At 47.2% G+C, this 23,524-nt stretch overlaps 1 protein-coding gene across 2 annotated transcripts in view; it reads right to left on the bottom strand.

The window, feature by feature from the left end:
• Nucleotides 1-23,524, bottom strand: part of LOC145347992 (antigen peptide transporter 2-like) — a 54,059-nt gene that overhangs the window by 17,103 nt on the left and 13,432 nt on the right. For both annotated transcript variants that reach the window (XM_080196066.1, XM_080196067.1), the window contains 3 exons: nucleotides 10,410-10,615; nucleotides 2,637-2,834; nucleotides 615-743 (listed from right to left, as the gene is read on the bottom strand). In XM_080196066.1, coding sequence (XP_080052192.1) covers nucleotides 615-743; nucleotides 2,637-2,834; nucleotides 10,410-10,615 — 533 coding nt within the window. The remainder of the gene's footprint in view (nucleotides 1-614; nucleotides 744-2,636; nucleotides 2,835-10,409; nucleotides 10,616-23,524) is intronic.

Here is a 23,524-nt window from a genome sequence, read left to right as displayed (position 1 = left end):
AGATCGGATGGGGTTGAGGGTAACAGGATTGGGAATGTACAGGGATGAAAAAAAATGAACCAAGATGCTATCGGAGAAAACTGGATTTATTTCCAGCTTGTATTGAAAGCTTCAACCTCAGCTGTGGAGTAATTTAGTATTCCACAGTCCATGGGTGACAGTGGTACAGTGGTTAGCACTGCTGCCTCACAGCGCCAGGGACCTGGGTTCAATTCTTGCCTCGGGTAACTGTCGCTGTGGGGTTTACATGTTCTCCCCGTGTCTGCATGGGTTTCTTCCAGGTGCTTCGGTTTCCTCCCACAGTTCAAAGATGGATGGATTGGGTCAAAATAAATTTCCTCTAGTGTGTAGGTTAGGTGGGTTAGCTATGGTGGATGCATTGGGGCAGAGACTTGGGCCAAGATGGGATGCTCAGAGGGTCAATGCAGACTTCACGGGCCAAATGGCCTCCTTCTGCACTGTAAGGATTCAATGATCAACATGCTGACATAAAGAAGGTAATGGATACCTCGAGCAGTCTGTGGAACTACCTGAGGGACAAACACAGGACACAAACAATTCAATCAGAAGACCAATATTACAAGAGAGAAAGGAGGGACCGGGGTTACACTTACCCGCACGTGCATTCCAAAATCCATCTGATATATTATGAAAGCAACAAGATTCCCACTGCTCATCTGTCTGGTGTGTATCAAGTATTGTCCACAGTACAACATCATCAACTGCATAGCAAGCTGTACATGCTGCAGAGAAAGTGAGAAAAGGATCAGGGTGGAGTGAGAGAAACTGAACAACACCTTGTACACAGAGAGACAGGGAGATACTGAACAACACCCTATACACAGGGACACTGAACAATACATTGCAGACATAGGGAGATACTGAACAACACCCCGTACACGTAGAGAGATACTGAACAACACCCCGTACACAGAGGGAGATACTGAACAACACCCCGTACACAGAGGGAGATACTGAACAACACCCTTTACACAGAGGGAGATACTGAACAACACCCTTTACACAGAGAGTGATAGATGCACCACCAGCTGCCCACAGCGCTATATTCGGGACTAAGCCTCAGTTTTTGCTTGAAACGGTTGGCAAACCTAGCGACTCAGTAACAACGGGTTCATCTCTCCTCAGCTCCTCCATTAGCAATTCCACTGGATTCTCCTCCCCAACCCATTTCCCATCTTACTGTTCAAATGTGAGCCTCAGATGCATCTAGGAAACCCAAGTCACAGCTGAACGAGCCCTCAGTGGCCATATACATGTGGGGAGGAGGGCTAGAGGTGTCCTCATTGCAACACAGCTGTAGGAGGTCCAGGCTTACAGAGGACATTTAGGTATCCCTTCTGGATGTGCCCCTCCTGCGCACCGTGGTCTCCAGGGAGAACTACTCAGGGAGCTTTTAATGTTAAGTCATCAATGCTCACTGACTATTCAGTGTAGGAGGGTGATCAAGACTTGCAGTGAGGAAAGGGCTCCACAGAGACACTGTGAGTGTCTGTTTCTTGTCTGGCTGCTGGCAGCTCACAGACTCCCTGTGGCTTGGCTCATTTCGGAGCGATGATGCTCAAAGTTTGTCATCTCTCCTGGTGCTATCTCCAGGGGCTAGAGGTTCAATTAGAGGATTCTCTGTATCATTACTGAATCCCGTCAGTATAAGGGCAACACACGCATGGAGATGACAACATCATATAGAGGGAATGGAGTCAGTAAATCTGAATGCATCCCTAATTAGCAGAGTTACCACTGCTGTCTGGAAAGGGTGAGTCTGATGGACCGCACACTCACAGGATCTCCTGCCCATCTACAGGTAAATGATTGCCCTCCTCTCCTTCACAGCATCCACCATCCATGTCAGAGAACCCACCGCGCACCTTGGAACTGGCTTTCTTGCTGCCATTCTCTTGGCAGGACTGAGCAAGTGCTGTGGAGCTGCTTAAATGTAGCACTCCCTTAATTGAAGTGCTCAGATAACCCCAGGGAGGCCAATTCAAACACACTGCGACACAGAAACTGCATTAGTCCCATGAAAAAGCATTTTTTCTCCCCAAAGTGTCTAACAGTTCCAGTCTAGATTACACTGACAGGGCTGACCAGATTCACTCCAGTTTTCGCAACAAAAATCATAGAATCAAAGAAACCCTACAGTACAGAAAGAGGCCATTCAGCCCATTGAGTCTGCACCGACCACAATCCTACCCAGACATTCAGCCAAATTTTGGTAATATTCCAGCCACAGTGAATGCAAACACACCTGTAGACATTTCACTGCAATGTGCCTAAGTTTTCAAGTAATACACCATTACCACCAGTATATAACATACCACTGCTCCGGTTTCCTCCCACAGTCCAAAGATGTGCGGGTTAGGTTGATTGGCCATGCTAAAATTGCCCCTTAGTGTCCTGAGGTGCTTAGGTTAGAGGGATTAGTGAGTATAATATGTAGGGATATGGGGATAGGGCCTGGGTGGGATTGTGGTCGGTGCAGACTCGATGGGCCTCTTTCTGCACTGTAGGGTTCTATGGTTTAAAGCGACATGGATCAATGCTCAGATTAGGGGCTGATTGTTGCTGGGTGAAGTAGCTAGGAAATACACAGCGAGTGGGATTGCCCTGTCACTTACCCTGTGACATACTAGATACACCGCTGTAACAATATCCCGTTTGGTCTTGAGTTGGTGAGTTGCTTGGAGCTTCTCCTTGAACAGTTCTGACTCTTCATTCTCAGTGGCAAAACTCCTGACTGTTCTGATCCCTGAAACAATCTCTCCGGCCAGTTGGTTTGACTTGGCGATGGAATCCTGCACCTCCTGAACCAGTTTCTGTCCCAAAATAAAACACAACAATCAGTCTCAGCACAATTCTTTCAGACCATGACGCATCATAGGCTGTCTAAATAGTGAATTTCAGTCTAACTTAAGTGTGAAGAGTTAATATTTGGCTGAGGTAGAGAGGCGGATTTGGAGATACAATGTACAAAGTAGCAATGCAAATTAACAAAGCCATAACAAAACCAAATAATGGGTTCACTTCTACACTCCCTACGTCAAACTTTTCAAGACTTCACAGTCCATCTCCCCAAATTCTATACTGACATCCTCTTTTCACGAATGAAGACAAATGTGAAGGACTTGTTTAACGCCCAACCAACGTAAGGGAAAATACTGTAAAATCTCAGCAGGTCTGGCAGCATCTGTAAGGAGAGAAAAGGGCTGATATTTTGAGTCCTGATCACCCTTTGTCAAAGCTGTGACAAAAAAATCATCTGAACTCAAAATGTCAGCTCTTTTTTCTCCTTACCAGGTGGTGCCAGACCTGCTGAGATTTTCCAGCATTTTCTCTTTTGGTTTCAGATTCCGGCATCCACAGTAATTTGCTTTTACCCTACCAATGTCCTCTGGCTCCATCCATAGATTGGCCCCTTGGTCTCTCATGGGCCCTACTCTTTCCCTGGTTATCCTCTTCCCCTCAATATAGATACAGAATATTTTGGGATTCTCCCTAATCCTCTCCTAGCTCTCCTCATTGTTTTCTTAAGATCCATCCTGCACTTTCTACTCTTCACTAAGGATTCCACTGATTTGTTCCCTTTTTCCTGCCAGAAGTCTCTCTTTTCTTCTTTATCCAATCCTGAATATTCTGAGACATCCAGAGTTCTCTGGCCTTATTGCTCTGAAATTTCACTCTATTGGGAACATGTTGGGCCTGTACTTTCCCTATTTCCTTTTTGAACGTCCCCCCACTTCTTCGCTGTACACTTTTCTACAAGAAGCTGTTCCAAGTCTATTTTGGCCAGATACTGCCTCATTTTAATAAAATCTGTCTTCCCCCAATCCAAGGCCATTGTAACAGATCATCTTTTTCATTTTCAATAACAAACTTAAACCATACTGTGTTATGGTCACTATCACTAAAATGCTCTCCCACTGTCTCCTCAAACACCTGTCTGGCTTTGTTCCCCTGAATTAGATCCAGCACTGCGATGTCCCTTGTTCTACCTTCTACAAATTTATGTAAAAAGCCGTCTTCCATACATTTCAAGAAATCCGCTCCCTTTAAACCTTTGACAGTATAACTAATCAAATTAATGTTGGGGAAGTTGAAATCTTCTAATATAATTATCCCATTATTACACTCCTCAGTGAATTGTCTACATATCTGTTCCTCTTTTCGGCAGACTCTTTCTGGACCTAAAATACATTCCCAGCAAAGTGACTGCCCCTTTTTATTCCTAAGTTTTACCTGTGAAGCCTCATTTGAAGACCCTTCCAAGATACTGTCCCTCCTTACCGGAGTAACTGACTCCTTAATTAATAATGTGACACCAGCTCCTCTTTTACACCTGCCCATGTCGCACTTATAGATCTTATACCTCAGGCTGTTCAGTTGCCAGTCCTGCTCTTCCCACAACCACATCTCTGATGTCAACAGTATTACAATTCCACATGTCAATGTACACCTTAACTCATCAGTCTTATCTATAATACTCCTAGCATTAAAGTAGAGGCCATGCAACCTCATTTTATTCTCTTGCAACTCAACATGGCTGAACTCCCTCTATCTTTATTATAATATGCTGTGTCCCTATTGTACTCATGCTCTATGTCCCCTCTCCCTGCGAGACTAGTTTAAACTCTTCCCAACAGCATTAGCAAACCCAGCCACCAAGGGTGTTGGCCCCATTCTGGTTCAGATGTAGACCGTCCCACTTGTAAATATCCCACCCTCCTCAGAAATGGTCCCGGTGACTCAGGAATCTAAAACCCACCCTCCTGTATCAACCCTTGAGCCATGCAATCATCTGCCCTATTTTCCTCTTTCTGTACTTGCTAGCACGTGGCACTGGGAGATTCTGAGATTACAAACTTTGAGGTCCTGCTTTTTAATCTGCTGCCAAGCACCCCGAATTCTTGATGCAAGATTTCATCCTTCATTGTACATATATCGTTGGTACCAACATGTACCATGACTTCTAACTCATCACTCTCCCCCTTCAAGATGCCTTGCAGCGTTCAGTGTCATCTCTGATCCTAGCCCCAAGGAGGTAACACACCATCCTGCAGTCACATCTTTTGTCGCAGAAACGCCTCTCTGGTCCCTAACTAATGAATCGCCAATCATTATCATTCTTCCTTCCTTTTTCCTCCCCTCCTGCAGTCAGGCCACTTGTGGTGCTAGAAGCTTGTATCCTTTGAGGAGCCAGCGTCCTCATCAACTTCTAAAATGGAAAACTGATTTGAGTGCGGGACCCCAAGTGACTTTGTACTACCTGCCTGTTTGGCTTGGACCACCTGGTAGTCACCCTTCTTTCATCCAGTCCCTTAAGCTGCGGAGTGGCCAGCTCTCTAAACATGCTATCCATGTAAGTCTCAGCCTCGCACGTACGCCACAGTGTCTCCAGCTGCCCCACCATTCAAGCTCCAAAACCTGAAGCTCATGTTTCGGCAGTTGGCAGCACTTCTTTCATTTATGGTCATCTAGGATGTCAGTATGATCCATGACTTCCCACATATGACAGGTCACACGTTCCATTACCTCCCATGTCTTATATTTTAACATACCTTGCCTTACTTGCCAACTTTTTGAATGACTTAGTCCTAAAAGATACTCCTCTTACCTCAACTCAATCTCCTTGTCCAATTCTATTTCATAGAACATAGAACATAGAACATTACAGCGCAGAACAGGCCCTTCGGCCCACGATGTTGCGCCGACCAGTTAAAAAACAATGACCCTCTAACCTAAACCAATCCCTTTTCGTCCATAAACCTATCCACGGATCTCTTAAATGCCCCCAAACTAGGCGCATTTACAACTGCAGCAGGCAGGGCATTCCAATCCCTCACCACCCTCTGGGTAAAGAACCTACCCCTGACATCCGTCCTATAACTACCCCCCCTTAATTTAAAGCCATGCCCCCTCATGCTAGCTTTCTCCATCCGAGGAAAAAGGCTATCACTATCCACCCTATCTAAACCTCTAATCATCTTATATGTTTCAATAAGATCCCCTCTTAGCCGCCTTCTTTCTAGCGAAAACAACCCCAAATCCCTCAATCTCTCCTCATAGGACCTCCCCTCCATACCAGGCAACATCCTGGTAAACCTCCTCTGCACCCTCTCCAAAGCCTCCACATCCTTCCTGTAATGTGGGGACCAGAACTGCACACAGTACTCCAAGTGCGGCCGCACCAGAGTTGCGTACAGTTGCAACATGACGCTGCAACTCCTAAATTCAATCCCCCTACCAATAAACGCCAAGACACCGTATGCCTTCTTAACAACCTTATCTACTTGATTCCCAACTGTCAGGGATCTATGTACACATACACCTAGATCCCTCTGTTCATCCACACTACTCAAAGTCCTCCCGTTAGCCCTATACTCAACACATCTGTTATTCTTACCAAAGTGAATTACCTCACACTTCTCCGCATTAAACTCCATCCGCCACCTCTCGGCCCAGCTCTGCAACCTGTCTAAGTCTCCCTGCAAACTATGACACCCTTCCTCACAATCTACCACACCTCCTACTTTGGTGTCATCAGCAAATTTACTAATCCACCCAACTATACCCTCATCCAGATCATTAATAAAAATTACAAACAGCAGTGGCCCCAAAACAGATCCCTGACGCACACCACTCGTAACCGAACTCCATGACGAATATTTACCATCAACCACCACCCTCTGTCTCCTATCTGCTAGCCAATTCCTGATCCAATTTCCTAGACTACCCTCAATCCCATACATCTGCATTTTCTGCAGAAGCCTACCATGATGAACCTTATCAAACGCCTTACTAAAATCCATATATACCACGTCAACTGCCTTACCCCCATCCACCTCTTTGGTCACTTTCTCAAAAAACTCAATAAGATTAGTAAGGCACGACCTACCCGCTACAAAACCATGCTGACTGTCACCAATCAATTCATTACTCTCCAAATAACTATAAATCCTATCCCTAATAATTTTTTCTAAAACCTTGCCCACAACAGAAGTAAGACTCACCGGTCTATAATTCCCGGGGAAGTCTCTGTTCCCCTTCTTAAACAATGGGACAACATTCGCTGTCCTCCAATCTTCCGGTACTATTCCAGAGACCAACGACGACCTGAAGATCAGAGCCAGAGGCTCTGCAATCACCTCTCTTGCCTCCCAGAGAATCCTAGGGTAAATCCCATCCGGACCAAGGGACTTATCTATTTTCAACCCCTCTAGAATATCCAGCACATCCCCCTTATCAACTGCAATACTGTCTATTTTACACCCCTGCAACCCAGTGTCCTCCTCAGCTACATTCATGTCCCCCTGCGTGAACACCGAAGAGAAATATTGGTTCAATGCCTCTCCAATCTCTTCCGGTTCCACACACAACTTCCCTCTACTGTCTGTAACTGGCCCTAACCTTGCCCTAACCAACCTTCTGTTCTTGACATACCTATAGAACGCCTTAGGATTCTCCTTAATCCTATCAGCCAAAGTCTTCTCATGTCCTCTTTTAGCCCTTCTTAACTCACTCTTCAACTCCCTCCTAGCCAATCTAAAGCTTTCTAATGCACTAGCTGAGCCCTCAAGCCTCATCCGAACATAAGCCTCCTTTTTCTTTTTAACCAACGAATCAACTTTTTTAGTGCACCACGGTTCCCTAGCCCTACCAAATCCTCCTTGCCTGACAGGGACATACCTATCACGGACTCGCAGTAGCTGCTCCTTGAAAAAACTCCACATTTCGGACGTTCCCAGTCCCTGTAGTCTCCTAGTCCAACCTATGCTTCCTAATTCTCTCCTAATAGCCTCATAATTACCCTTCCCCCAGCTAAAACTACTGACCCGAGGTTCATGCCTATCCCTCTCCATCACTAAGGTGAACGTAACTGAATTGTGGTCACTATCACCAAAATGCACACCAACTTCCAAGTCTAGCACCTGGTCTGGCTCATTTCCCAGCACCAAATCCAATATAGCCTCACCTCTAGTTGGCCTATCTACATACTGAGTCAAAAAACTTCCTGCACACTTTGTACAAAAACTGACCCCTCTAACGAGCTAGAGCAATAGCAATTCCAATCAATATTAGTAAAGTTAAAGTCCCCCATAACAATTTCGGCATACGTATCCAGATATTACTTAACACTTTACTATGCTGGCTCTGACTTTTACTTACCGCTGGTAGAGAGTGCTCAGTTATGCGATGCCGACTGCAGGGCACTGCCCAAGGCTGCATCACCGCGATGCCGACTGCAGGGCGCTGCCCCAGGCTGCATCACCGCGATGCCGACTGCAGGGCGCTGCCCCAGGCTGCATCACCGCGATGCCGACTGCAGGGCGCTGCCCCAGGCTGCATCACCGCGATGCCGGCTGCAGGACACTGTCCCAGGCTGCATCACCGCGATGCCGACTGCAGGACACTGCCCCAGGCTGCATCACCGCGATGCCGACTGCAGGACACTGTCCCAGGCTGCATCACCGCGATGCCGACTGCAGGGCACTGCCCCAGGCTGCATCACCGCGATGCCGACTGCAGGGCACTGTCCCAGGCTGCATCACCGCGATGCCGACTGCAGGACACTGTCCCAGGCTGCATCACCGCGATGCCGACTGCAGGACACTGTCCCAGGCTGCATCACCGCGATGCCGACTGCAGGGCACTGCCCCAGGCTGCATCACCGCGATGCCGACTGCAGGACACTGTCCCAGGCTGCATCACCGCGATGCCGACTGCAGGGCACTGCCCCAGGCTGCATCACCGCGATGCCGACTGCAGGACACTGCCAAAAGCTGCATCACCGCGATGCCGACTGCAGGGCGCTGCCCCAGGCCGCATCACCGCGATGCCGACTGCAGGGCACTGTCCCAGGCCGCATCACCGCGATGCCGACTGCAGGGCGCTGCCCCAGGCCGCATCACCGCGATGCCGACTGCAGGACACTGCCCCAGGCCGCATCACCGCGATGCCGACTGCAGGGCACTGCCCCAGGCTGCATCACCGCGATGCCGACTGCAGGGCACTGTCCCAGGCTGCATCACCGCGATGTCGACTGCAGGGCACTGTCCCAGGCTGCATCACCGCGATGCCGACTGCAGGGCACTGCCCCAGGCTGCATCACCGCGATGCCGACTGCAGGGCACTGCCCCAGGCTGCATCACCGCGATGCCGACTGCAGGGCACTGTCCCAGGCTGCATCACCGCGATGCCGACTGCAGGACACTGTCCCAGACTGCATCACCGCGATGCCGACTGCAGGGCACTGCCCCAGGCTGCATCACCGCGATGCCGACTGCAGGGCACTGCCCCAGGCTGCATCACCGCGATGCCGACTGCAGGGCACTGCCCCAGGCTGCATCACCGCGATGCCGACTGCAGGACACTGTCCCAGGCTGCATCACCGCGATGCCGACTGCAGGGCACTGCCCCAGGCTGCATCACCGCGATGCCGACTGCAGGGCACTGCCCCAGGCTGCATCACCGCGATGCCGACTGCAGGACACTGTCCCAGACTGCATCACCGCGATGCCGACTGCAGGGCACTGCCCCAGGCTGCATCACCGCGATGCCGACTGCAGGGCACTGCCCCAGGCTGCATCACCGCGATGCCGACTGCAGGACACTGTCCCAGACTGCATCACCGCGATGCCGACTGCAGGACACTGTCCCAGGCTGCATCACCGCGATGCCGACTGCAGAACACTTTTTCCAGATGCACACAGAGACACACACGTACATTGACTCACATATGATACAGACAAATGAACAAACGTGAACATAGACACACAGATGCAAACACATACCAAGACACATACACAAACAGATACACACAAAGACACTAACAGACACAAATATCGTCAGAAATTTGGGCGGCATGGTGGTTAGCACTGCTGCCTCACAGTGCCAGGGATACAGGTTCAATTCCGCCCTTGGGTCACTGGAGTTTGCACATTCTCCCCATGTCTGCATGGGTTTCCTCCGGGTGCTCTGCTTTCCTCCCACAGTCCAAAGATGTGCAGCTTAGTTTGAGTAGCCATGCTAAATTGACCTTACTGTTAGGGGGATTGGCAGGTAAATATGTGGGGTTACGGTGATAGGACCTGGCTGGGACTGTAGTTAGTGGAGACTCGATGGGCCAAATGGCCTCCTTCCGCATTGCAGGTATTCTATGGTTCTATATCAGCAGATATATTTCAGATGAAACTTGATGGGATAAAATGTGAAGTGACACATAAAAAAACTAAACAAAGAGGGGAAATATGCACTCAATGGTAAAGATTGTAAAGAAATAGAGAGACTTCATGTTCCAGATACACCAATCTTTAAAAGTAGAAACAAATTAATAAAAGCCTAAAGAAAGCACCTGGAGTAACTGCAGTCTGTTGCATTGCTGGGTATGTACTTACCATGTGATACTTGTTATAAAGCTTCTGTATGACTATGGTGAGAGGAGACTCGATAAACATTAACAAGGTGAGCTGCCATGACAGGGAGAACATGAAGAAAAGGATCCCGACTGTCTTCACCAAACTACGCAAGAAGATATTCACATTGGCTGCGATGGAACGGCTCATGAGTGAGGTGTCAGTGGAGAGGCGGGAGGTGATATCACCTGTGGGTTAAAATACAACATAAACATGCATTACTGTGTGTTCAACATTGATAAGGACAGTTGTTTGTTTGCTCTGTGTATTTTCGGACCTATACAGTTTTTTATCCTATGGAGAATAGTGCGGGAAGTGATCGAAGGATTTCCGAGTTGATTATCAGTTGGTTGAAGTATATTGAATGCTACTACTGTGGCCAACAAATCCTGGCATAAGACTCAAACCTGAAGCTTCATGTCGAGTGGTAGGGGCGCTACCACTGCACTACAAGGGTAGTCCTAACCATAACGTTACTGTTCAGGGCAAATAGTAATATTACAGTAACGAAAACAGAAAATGCTGGATAAACCTAGTAGGTCTGACAGCGGCAGGATATGTGGAGAGAGACAGAGTTAACATTTCAAGTCCATAAGACCGTAAGTCATAGGAGCAGAAATAGACTGCTCGGCCCATCGAGTCTGCTCTGCCATTCAATCATGGCTGATATTTTTCTCACCCCTCACTTCTCCTGCCTTTTCCCCATAACCCCTTGATTCATTAATCAAGAACCTATCTATCTCTGTCTTAAAGACACTCAATGACCTGGTCTCCACAGCCTTCTGCGGCAAAGAGTTCCAGAGATTCACCACTCCAGCTGAAGAAATTCCTCCTCATCTCTGTTTTAAAGGATCATCCTGTGCCCTCTGGTTCTAGTCTTTCCTATTAGTGGAAACATCTTCTCCACGTCCACTCTATCCAGGCCTTGAAGTATCCTGTAAGTTTCAATTAGATCCCTCCCTTATCCTTCTAAACTCCAATGAGTACAGAGCCAGAGTCCCCAGCCGTTCCTCATATGACAAGCTCTTCATTCCAAAGATCGTTCTTGTGAACCTTCTCTGGACCCTTTCCAAGGCCAGTGCATCCTTCCATAGACATGGGGCCCAAAACTGCTCAAAATACTCAAAATGGGATCTGACCAGAGCCTTATACAGCCTCAGAAGTACATCCCTGCTCTTGTATTCTAACCTTCACGACATGAATGCTAACATTGCATTCACCTTCTTAATTCACAATATACATTAATGATTTTGAGAAAGAAACTAAGGCACTGTTGCTAAGTTTGCAGATGATACAAAGATATGTAGACTGAACCTGCAAGTTAAGGTTAAGAGAATCTTGAACAATGAATCCCAAGTCCCTTTATGTTTCTGATTTCCTAAGCATTTCCCCATTTAGAAAATAGTCTATGTCCCCATTCCTCCTTCCAAAGTGCATAACCTCACTCTTTTCCACATTGTATTCCATCTGCCACTTCTATGCTCTCTCTCCTAACCTGTCCAAGTCCTTCTGCAGCCCCCTTGCTTCCTCAATACTACTGATCCTCTACATATCTTTGTATCGTCTTCAAATTTAGCAATAGTGCCTTCAGTTCCTCCTCCAAATTATTAATGTATATTGTGAAAAGTTGTGGACCCAGCACTGACCCCTGAGGCACACCACTAGTCACCGACTGCCATCCTGAAAAAGACCCTTTATCCCTACTCTCTGCCATCTGCTAGTCAGCCAATCCTCTATCCATGCCAGCATCTTTCCATTAACACATGGGCTCTTAACTTATTTAACAGTCTCCTATGCGGCAGCTTATAGAACATAGAACATAGAACAGTACAGCGCAGAACAGGCCCTTCGGCTCATGATGTTGCGACGGCCAGTTAAAAAGCAATGACCCTCTAACCTAAACCAATCCCTTTCCATCCAAAGGAAATCTAAATAAATCACATCCACTGGTTTTCCTTTATCTAACTTCCCTGTTACCTCCTCAAAGAACTCTAACAGATTTGTCAGACGTGACCTCGCCTTGATGAAGCCATGCTGACTCAGTCCTATTTTATCATGCACTTCCAAGTCCTCTGTGATCTCATCTTTAGTAATGGACTCTAAAATCTTACCAATGACTGAAGTCAGGCTAACTGGCCTATAACTTAACATCTGTTGTAGATAAAATGCTAGAATCCATTATCAAGGAGAAAATAGAGAGGCATCTTGAGGAGAATTGTTTGATAGAGCAGACGCAGCACGGTTTCGTTAAGGGGAAGTCATGTCTGACGAATTTATTGGAGTTCTATGAGGATGTGTCGAGGGCGGTGGATAGAGGAGAGCCAGTGGATGTGGTGTCTCTTGATTTTCAGAAGGTGTTTGATAAGGTGCCGCACAAGAGGTTATTACAGAAGGTTAGGGGGCATGGAGTTGGGTGTAGGCTGTTAGCGTGGATACGGGATTGGCTGTCAAATAGGAGGCAGAGAGTGGGGGTCAATGGGCGCTATTCGGATTGGCGATTGGTGACTAGTGGAGTGCCCCAGGGATCGGTGCTGGGGCCTCAGCTATTTACCATTTATATAGATGATCTGGAGGAGGGAACCGAGTGTATGGTGTCAAAATTTGCTGATGACACCAAGATTGGTGGAACGGCAAATTGTGTGGAGGGTGTGGAAAGTCTGCAGAAGGATCTAGATAGGCTGGGCGAATGGGCCAGGAACTGGCAAATGGAATTTAATGTTGGCAAGTGTGAAGTTGTCCACTTTGGTAGGAATAATGGTAGGAAGGACTATTACTTACATGGCAAAAAACTGCAGCATGCAACGGTGCAGAGGGACCTCGGGGCCCTTGTGCATGAGTCGCAAAAACCCAGCCTGCAGGTGCAGCAGGTGGTCAGGAAGGCGAGTGGGATGCTGGCCTTCATAGCGAGGGGGATTGAATATAAAAGTAGGGAGGTCTTGCTACAACTGTACAGGGCACTGGTGAGGCCGCAGCTGGAGTACTGTGTGCAGTTTTGGTCGCCGCACTTACGCAACGATATTTTGGCCTTGGAGGGAGTGCAGAGGAGGTCTACTAGGCTGATACCGGAGTTGAGGGGGTTGAACTATGAGGAGAGGCTGAATAAACTAGGCTTGTACTTGTTAGAGTTTAGAAGAATGAGGGGAGATCTCATTGAGACGTATAAGATGATGAATGGGATGGATAGGATAGAGGTGGAGAGACTCTTCCCACTCAGAAAGGACAGTAGGACTAGAGGGCACAGCCTCAAGATAAATGGGGGGCAGTTTAGAACGGAGTTGAGGAGGACCTTCTTCACTCAAAGGGTGGTGAATCTCTGGAATTCTCTGCCCGTTGAAGTGGTGGAGGCTGCCTCGCTAAATATATTTAAGACGCGGGTAGATAGGTTTTTGATAGGCAAGGGGATTAAGGGTTATGGGGAGATGGCGGGAATGTGGAACTGAGACACGACCGATCAGCCATGATCTTATTGAATGGCGGGACAGGCTCGAAGGGCTAGATGGCCTACTCCTGCTCCTATTTCTTATGTTCTTCCCGTCTGCTGCCTCCCTCCCTACTTAAACAATAGTGTTACATTAGCTACTTTCCAGTCCTCTGGGACCCTACCTGCCTCCAATGATTCCTGAAAGATTACCTCAGCTATCTCTTTTCGAACCCTGGGGTGTAGTCTCTCCAATCCAGGTGGCTTATCTACCTTCAGAACCTTCTCCTTAGTGATGGCCACTACACTCACCTACACCCCCTGATTGTCCTGGAGCCCTAGCATCCTACTGATGTCTCCCATCATGAAGACTAATGCAAAGTAACTATTCAGTTCTTCTGCTATTTCTTTGTTTCCTATTATTCCTTCCCCAGTCTCATTTTCCAGTAGCCCAGTCTCTATTTTTGTCTCTTTTATATATTGAAAAAAACTCTTCCTATCTCCTTTTATGTTACTAGCTAGCTTAAGCTGGTATTTCATCTTCTCCCCCTTATCTGCCTTTTTAGTTGTCCTCTACTTGCTTTCAAATGCTTCCCAATCCTCTGGCCTTCCCACTAATCATCACCACTTTGTATGCTTTTATGCTGTCTTTGACTTCCCTCGCCAGCCATCAATGCCTCATTCTCCCCTTAGCATGTTTCGTCCTCCTTGGGATGAATTTCTGTTGTGCCTCCTGAATAACCACCAAAAACTCCTGCCATTGCTGTTCCACAGTCTTCCCTGATAGATTCCCTTTCTAATCAACTGACCAGATCGTCCCTCATGTTTTTGTAGTTACCTTTATTTAATTGTAATACCATTACATCTGATTCCAGCTTCTCCCTCTCAAATTGCAGGGTAAATTCTATAACATTGTGGACACTGCTCCCCAAGGGCTCCTTCATCTTAAGTTCCCGAAACAAGTCTGCCTCATTGCAAATTATCAAATCCAGAATTGCCTGTTTCCTAGTAGGCTCTGTCACAAGCAGCTCCAAAAAAGCACTTCTTAGGCATTCTACAAATTCCTTTTCTTGGGATTCACTACCTACCTGATTTCCCTAGTCCACCTGCATATCGAGTCCCCCATGATGATTGCAATATTGCCTTTTTTATATGCCTTTTCCATTTCCTGATTTATTTTCTGTCCCACATCCTGACTACTGCTGGGAGCCTGTACACAAAGGTATTTTTACCTTTGTGATTCCTCAACTCTACCCACAGAGGTTCTATGCCTTCTGATCCTACATCACTTCTTGCTATTGATTTAACTTCATTCCGTGGCCAAACGGGCCATCTAAAATGGTGATTTGTAAAGCATTCTGGGACAATTGGGCAAAACTAAAATGACAGGCTGCAACCTAAAAGACAGAGACATACAAGCTGCAACCCAGACGAAACTTTCTGGTCACACGAGGGCACTGTAACCCCTTATCTGGGGGGAAAGATGTGAACTCTACGTGCCCCCAGCATCTGCAGACAAGGCCGTTGTGGACACACCCAAAGCCTGGTGTGGCAGCACCCGATTGGACTTTATCAATCAAAATGATCAAATCCTGATCAATTGTTTGGCAATGGCCAAAAGGGACATGAAACCAAATGCAGTATAAAAGGGTGTTGCGCAACCAAGAACTCTCTCTCTTTTGACCCCACAAACGGGCTACAACAGTGACCACTGCCAGCACAAGGAGCCTCCACACCCAAGAAGGAAGGAAGACCAGAGCCAGAGTGCCAGACCAGGCCAAAGGGCCAGACATACACAGAGGACGACTGAGATCAACGCACAGATAAAGGCCAATATCTGCTTGGGTACTTGCCAGTCACACAAAGTTAAGTCAAGGTCTTGTATTCGACTTGAACTCTCGTATCTTTCTGTAAGATTACCTTATTGTTGGTCGGGTGGATGATTATTGATCGTGTGTCTTAAATATTGGTTATACTAACAAGACGACTGTGCGGCAGGCACAACAATTGGCGACTCTGCCAGGACATCGACAAGAAGTAACTTTGTTGCTCCGATATTGAATTCCACAGAATCTATATTGAACGATTATTTAAAACTCAGAGTCAACAGGTGTAAACTCCTTATTGGACAAATAACCGCTTTCAGGAAATTGTTTATTGTGCATGCATTGTTACTAACAAGGAGGATAGGATAAATGCCATAGGTTTGCATTAGAATCCGGGGGGATTAGGACCCCAACGTAACCCAAATCTGTACCCACAGTTCAAACAACTCTCTACTCTTTTTCATTGAATATAGAATGGCAGGAAACAGCACAGAGACAGAGAAGTGTCCCAGGTAGGAAACAAGAATCAGAAAATTTATTAAGAAGGAAAGGATGGCCCCTATAGGCAGAGTCTTGTGCCAATACTGAGATGGGACCGGGATCCCTACAGTAGAAGTGTTGGGATGACCTAAGGAAAGTTCAGTGAAAAACAGACAGACAAAAGTGAGAAAGAAATTGCCATTGGTAGCTGCTTAGGACAGCTGCTAGGAACAGAAAAGGAATTAAACACAGTTCGTAGGGAACTGGAGGAATCAAAGTAGGCACAGGAGGAAAAGGAGGAGGAGATTAAGAAACTAAAGGAACAACAGCAGGACAGGGTAGAGCAAATAAGAGCCGAAAAGGACAGAAAGGTGGATAAATTAAGGAGAACCAACCTGTCTGTCCTTTTCGGCTCTTATTTGCTCTACCCTGTCCTGCTGTTGTTCCTTTAGTTTCTTAATCTCCTCCTCCTTTTCCTCCTGTGCCCACTTTGATTCCTCCAGTTCCCTACGAACTGTGTTTAATTCCTTTTCTGTTCCTAGCAGCTGTCCTAAGCAGCTACCAATGGCAATTTCTTTCTCACTTTTGTCTGTCTGTTTTTCACTGAACTTTCCTTAGGTCATCCCAACACTTCTACCGTAGGGATCCCGGTCCCATCTCAGTATTGGCACAAGACTCTGCCTATAGGGGCCATCCTTTCCTTCTTAATAAATTTTCAAACCCCGTATGAGAGAAACTACCAAGATGCCCAGGGCGCTGTTTTAGCCAAAGGTGAAGCCGAGCGAGCGGTAGCATAATTGGAAGCTCAGTGCACTGATCTGCAGGCGGCAATAAAGGCGCTACATCAAGCCGATAAAGAACAGAGATTGGCAACCGCTGACCGCTCCAAATGTCAGCAAGAAATTTTATGGCTGAAATCCCTATTATTGGTTCAAAACAGATTTATGTGTACCTTCAGGACAGTACAGGAAGAGGAGATAGATGATGTGGACTGGGGAGAGTTAAAAGAGAATGCTAGACTTTACGTTACGCAAACCGAGGATTGGGGTCCACCACCATCTTTCCCAGGGGAAATCATACCCACTGCGCCCCCAGATTCACCTCCAGTACCAATGCACCCAGTGATGACTGAACATTGGGTAGGAGCGTCTCAGGGCCCAGCTGTTACATACACGAGCCCGTTTACAGTGGCACAATTGGCTGAGATCGCAAATAAAATCACAACCTTTGAGCCATTGGCTGATCTACACAGTTTCTTTGAGGATGTTAGGCAGCAGAAGATAATGCAAGGACTAGATGAAAGGGAAGAGGTGAAGCTGATAATCATGTGCTTAAGCAAGTCTGCACGGTCTGCCTTGCCAGCCCCTCAAAATGTAAGGGAAGGAACCTTAAACGAAATTAAGAAAGCGATATTGGCCGCTGCAGGGTTTAACAAAGGGGATCCTGTAGATGGGTTAAGTAAATGTAGACAGAGAAAAGGAGAACGTCCGACTGCCTTTGCCAATCATTTATAGATCCACTTCACGGGAGTATATGGGAAATTAGATCGAGCTAGATTGAATGAAGTTGATTCATCTAAATGGGCTAGGACATTAGTGTTGCACACCACAGAAGAAGGCAAGGAAGCCTGCACTAATTTTGACCCTGCACAAACCACACACAATGAAGCATGGGTTCTCAGGAGCTTAGCTCGAGCCTGGGAACAGGAAGTTCAGGGAGTCTCAATGTCACAGTCAGAAAGGGAGGCGAGAATGCTTCCAATGAGGGCTAGCCATGGTCCAGTATGGAGAAACAAGGGTAGAGGGGATCACCAATACCAGACAGGTACAGCTCCACCTTACACAGCAGCCCTGGGGGAGAGATAGAGGGACATGTTTTAGTTGTGGCAAGCCATGACACTTTGCCCGAGATTGCAGGAGACCCCCGCCACGATATGCATGGTCCCCGAGAGTACCAGGACCATCGGTTCCGCCAATTAGGCCAGGTCCTAGGTACGAGAGAAAACGCTGTCCACCACTGATGGAAGGTTCCGGTCACCCCATGCATATCATAAGCACGACTCCATCACTGTATCCAACTGTCCCCACCTATGGAACCCTAGATTGACGGTGTCCAGCCTCCCCAACCTGGATCTGTAGCACCAGGTGGGATAGTGTAGGGAGACCTGGTTTGTAGGGAGACCAGGTGGGGTAACGTAGGGAGTTCTGGTTTGGTCCCTTAACGATTAGCAGTGATCCAGCCATCAGGGAGGTGCTTCGGAGAAACAATGCGGTGTTTGCAAAGCACAAACATGATTGTGGTCAGGTATCTGGGGAGGTGTGAATTGAAGGACCAGATCCGAAACCACAGAGACAATACGGTTTCCCCAGATAAGCAGAGGGGGAGGTGGCCAAAGTAACTGATGGTCTATTACAGCAGGGGGTGTTGAGACGGGTGGCATCCACAAATAATGTGCCGATATGGCCTGTGAAGAAGGTAGATGGGTCATGGAGGTTAACAGTTGATTAAATTAAATAAGGTTATCCCAGTCACGGCCCCCACAATAGCCACAAGCCCCGTCACCATGATGAGACAGGGAGCCCAGGCAAAGTTTTTCACCGTATTAGATATTAGTAACGGCTTCTGGTCCATCCCTTTAAATCGATCTTGCCGGTACAAGTTTATCTTTACCTTCTAAGGACAGCAATACACTTGGACTTGCTTACCACATGGTTTTCATAACTCCCTGTCCATCTTTCACAGGCGACTAGCTACTGAACTAGCAAAGCTTTCCCCGACCCGAGTGCTTGGTCCAATATGTAGATGATTTATTGTTACAGACTAACACCAAAGAGGAACATATAACATTGCTAGATGAATTACTCGTACTGCTCCACTCATTAGGTAGTAAAGTCAACCCGAAAAAGACCCAAATTTTGCAACCCAATGTTATATTACAGTGATTACCCACGGGAAGAGGGAGATTGAACAGAAAAGGATAGACTCCATAGTGCACCCCGAAGTGCGAGTACCCTCAAATCTTTCCTAGGTCTGGTAGGGTATTATTGGAACCATATAGATGGCTTCACCACCAAGACAGCTCCACTTTCTGAACTGCTAAAGAAAAACAAAACCTGGAAGTGGATTGTGCAGCACACAGCTGCAGTAACCGATTTAAAGCGTGCCCTTACCACAGAACCAGCCTTACCAGTCCCCGACCCAGATCTACCAAACGCCATAGAAGTTGCAGCAACCGACCACACACGTTCAGCAGTACTATCACAAGAAAGACATGGTAGACCAAGCCCAGTAGCCTATGCCTCATGGTATTGGACCCAGTTGAACAGGGCTTCTCCGGGTGTAAATGACACCTGCTCTCAGTATTTTGGGCTGTGCAGAATTCCGCCGATATCACCGGACCGAACCCAATAATCGTTCTCACTGAACACACCCCAACCCAGCTTCTGCTGGATGGCGCCTTAAAGACGACTCAGTAAGCCGAGTCCGCACTGCCCGTTGCACACTACTACTGCAGGGTAGGGACATCACTGTAAAGAGAATTAAAGTGCCCACGTTCCTGGCAGATAATTTAAATTATGGGGGAGATCCACAAGTGTCAGGTTATAGCCACAAAGGACCCAACCGGTCTGTTTATTCCGAAACAACAGGAGAGACGAACAGGGACAAAACAAACAACCACCCAATGGATAGACTCAGCCATGAGAATTTATGTAGACGGTTCATCCACCATAGAGCGTGGGACCAGGATCACAGGATGTGGCATTTCAGACATAATCAGAGAAACCCTACAGTGCAGAAAGAGGCCATTTGGCCCATCAAGTCTGCACCAACCATGATCCCACCTAGGCCCTACCCCCATATCCCTACATATTTACCTGCTAATCCCTCTAACCTACACACCTCAGGACACTAAGGGGCAATTTTTAGCATGGCCGATCAACCTAACCTAACCTGCACATCTTTGGACTGTGGGAGGAAACCGGAGCACCCGGAAGAAACCCACGCAGACACGAGGAGAATGCGCAAACTCTACACAGACAGTGACTCAAGCCGGGAATCGAATCCAGGTCCCTGGAGCTGTGACGCAGCAGTGCTAACCACTGTGCTATGTGCCATCCATGGCTGATTTATGTAGAAATCAACAGGCACAGCCACTAATAGAACTCGCCCTCAAACTACCCAGCCATTTGAGTGCCCAAGCTGCCGAACTAGCAGCAGTCGCATACATTGTGAGTCACTCAGACCTATTTTCAACCCCTGCCAACATACACTCCGATAGTATGTATGTGTGCACAGCCTGACTGAGTTCTCACAATTATGGGAAGCCAGAGGCTTCGTATCTGCGGACGAAATGCCCCTACCGTCAGCCCCCTGGTTAAAATACGTTCTGCAGGCTACTGAAGAGTGCACATATGGAATTATTAAGATTAGGAGCCACCATAGGATCTCCCCAGCTGGTAACTGTAAGGCTGATGCACTAGCCAAAGCCGGTGCTTGCACAGGACAGTTTTGGCAGCCACCAATAGGAGAGCGAGTAAACGCTGTGACCATTTGCTTAACTGATATAGCTGACATGGTCCAGGAACAGTGCACTACAGTTCCCTAAAACAAATTTTAGAATGAGTCCAGCCCCATATATGAAATGGAAGGATAAAATACAGATTCAGGATGGTTTGATATTAAAGGCAGGCACATACGTAGTCCCTACCCAGGACAGAAATCAGCTCATCTACTAGTACCATGACAGACATGGCCATCAGGGCATAGAGGCAACAATCGAGCAATTAAAAGAATTATGTTGGTGGCCCGAACTGCACAGTGATGTTGCCCTTTATACCATAGGTATGCCAGAAAAGCAGAGCTAAGACACACACACCCAGTAAAAGGACCCTGGACAAATCTCCAAATTGATTACATTGGCCCGTAACCACCACGTAAGGACGAATTTAAATACATCCTGGTAATAATAGACACGTTCACCAAACGGGTCGAGACATTTTCCACTAGATCCAACACAGCTAAGACCACTGCAATGATATTAGCCCAGCGGGTGTTTATACGATGGGCTCTTCCCCGCAGCATAGAGTCCGGCCAAAGGACACATTTCACCGGGCGGGTGATGTTATGGCTATGTTTGGCATCAAGCAGAAATTCCATATCGCCTACCATCCACAATCCAGTGGAATCATAGAGGGCATGAACCAAATGCTAAAAGGGATCATTGGAAAAACAGTGCAGCAAAACAACTCAACATGGGAACCCTTTGCCCTAATGATGGTATGCAACACTGTTTCCAGTTGTTTTAACCGAAAACATTAAAGCAGCCCAGTTAGCCACGGTTGTCCGATTAGGAGTTAAAAAGAAACAGAGCAAGGCATATTTTGATAAAAGGGTACACCCAGTAGAATACACAGTTGGCCAGGTGATGATTTCCCTCAACAACCCCAGTTCTTTCTTGTCCCCGAGATATGCAGGTCTGCATAAAATCACCGACAAAATAAGCCCCTCAGTGTATAAAGTCCTAATCACCAACGGGAAAACTGGTTGGTTCCGCATCAATCAACATCGTATACTGCACTCATTTAGGCACAACACTCCTACATTGACCACCTCCCTTCTCATACTTGTCACCTTTTTCACTCTGCCTGAGGTTAGATTCCTGCCACCTTCTATACTCTCTGCCCTATTAATAGGTCTTGAAATTTTGCTAACCTTTCCTGAGCCTTTGGCTCCTTTAACTAGTTGAAAGTCCTCAGCATTAAATCGGCACTTGTACCTTCTCCTTTAACTTTGATTTTCTAATTCTCCATATAACTGAACCCTCCCCCCGACTATTTAGCTCAAAGCCCTTCTACAGCCCTAGTTATACGATTCGCCAAGACTTTGGTCCCAGCATGACTCAGATGAAGACTGTCCCATCGGAACAGGTCCCCTCTTCCCCAATACTGGTGCCAATGTCCCATGAATTCAAACCCATTCCTCCCACACCAATCTTTGAACCACGTATTTACCTCCTTAATTTTATTGACCCTGTGCCAATTAGCTCATGGCTCAAGTAATAATCCAGAGATTATTATCTTTTTGGTTCCATTTTTTAATTTAGCTCCTAACTGTTCATATTCCCTTAGCAGAACCTCTGGTCCTGTCCTACATGGATGACAACTGGATTTTTACCCTCCCACTCCAAGTTCCTCCGTAGCCCAGAAGAGATATCCCAAACCCAAGCACCAGGCAGGCAACATAACCTTCGGGACGCTCAATGCTGCTCACAGACAACAGTGCCAATTCTCCTAACTATACTATCCCCAATTATGACTGCATTTCTTTTTTCTCCCCACACTTGAAAGGCTCCCTGTACCACAGTGGCGTGGTCAGTTTGCTCATCCTCGCTGCAGTACTCATTCCCCTCCACACGGAGCAAGAATCTTGAACATGTTGGACAAGTTCAGGGACTGATGCTCCTGGATCCCTCTACCTGCCTCATTCACAGCCACATCCTCCTGTCCCTGTCCACTGGTCGAATTTAAGATATTTTATCTAAGGGATGTGACTGCCTCTTGGAACACTTTGTCCAGGTATCTCTTCCCTCTCCCTGATGTGTTGCAGCATCCGAAGCTCAGAATCCAGCTCATCCACTCTGAGCAGGAGTTCCTCAAGCAACCAACACTTACTACAGACGTGCTCACTGGGAGTCCACCAGCTTCCACATCATGTATGAACAACACATCTCCTGACCCTCCATCTCTATTTTTTTCATTAGCTTTTAAGTTGGGTTTTAAATTTTATTATATATCTCCTTATTACCTCAGTCTCAACGCAATGTCTAACCAGTAATTTAAATGGTTTTCAAATTTAGCACAGCACCCTGTTAGCCAAACAAATCACAGCCCTCCTGTGATGTCACTTTTAAGTTTTTTTAGTCTGATCTGTCAGTTTCAGAGAATCAAGAGTAGCCCTTACTGGCCAACCGGCACGCTCCCTTACTGGCCAACCGGCACGCTCCCTTACTGGCCAACCGGCACGCTCCCTTACTGGCCAACCGGCACGCTCCCTTACTGGCCAACCGGCACGCTCCCTTACTGGCCAACCGGCACGCTCCCTTGTAGCCTCTGCTGCCTGTTGCGGCTAACTCCCTGTTTCACTCAACTCCAAAAGCACTCCCACAGCCAGGCAGCACTCACTGTGCAGTCAGAGCAGCACTGTGGGGCCTTGTTTTTATAGGCACAACTTAAAGCCCTAGAACCAGTCCAAATGACCCTTCCACAGAACTTACTTGGATCCAAAGCATTAACTCTGTTTCTCTGCACAGGTGCTCAAAGAATCATAGAGGTTTACAGCATGAATGCTGTCAAGCCTGCTGAGGTCATCCAGCA

The sequence above is a fragment of the Carcharhinus amblyrhynchos genome, chromosome 9 (genome assembly GCF_965287045.1).
Source record: "Carcharhinus amblyrhynchos chromosome 9, sCarAmb.v2.hapA, whole genome shotgun sequence".
NCBI lineage: Eukaryota > Metazoa > Chordata > Chondrichthyes > Carcharhiniformes > Carcharhinidae > Carcharhinus > Carcharhinus amblyrhynchos.
Note: the sequence above shows the minus strand (reverse complement) of the source record. Positions and strands in the feature narration are given on the sequence as shown.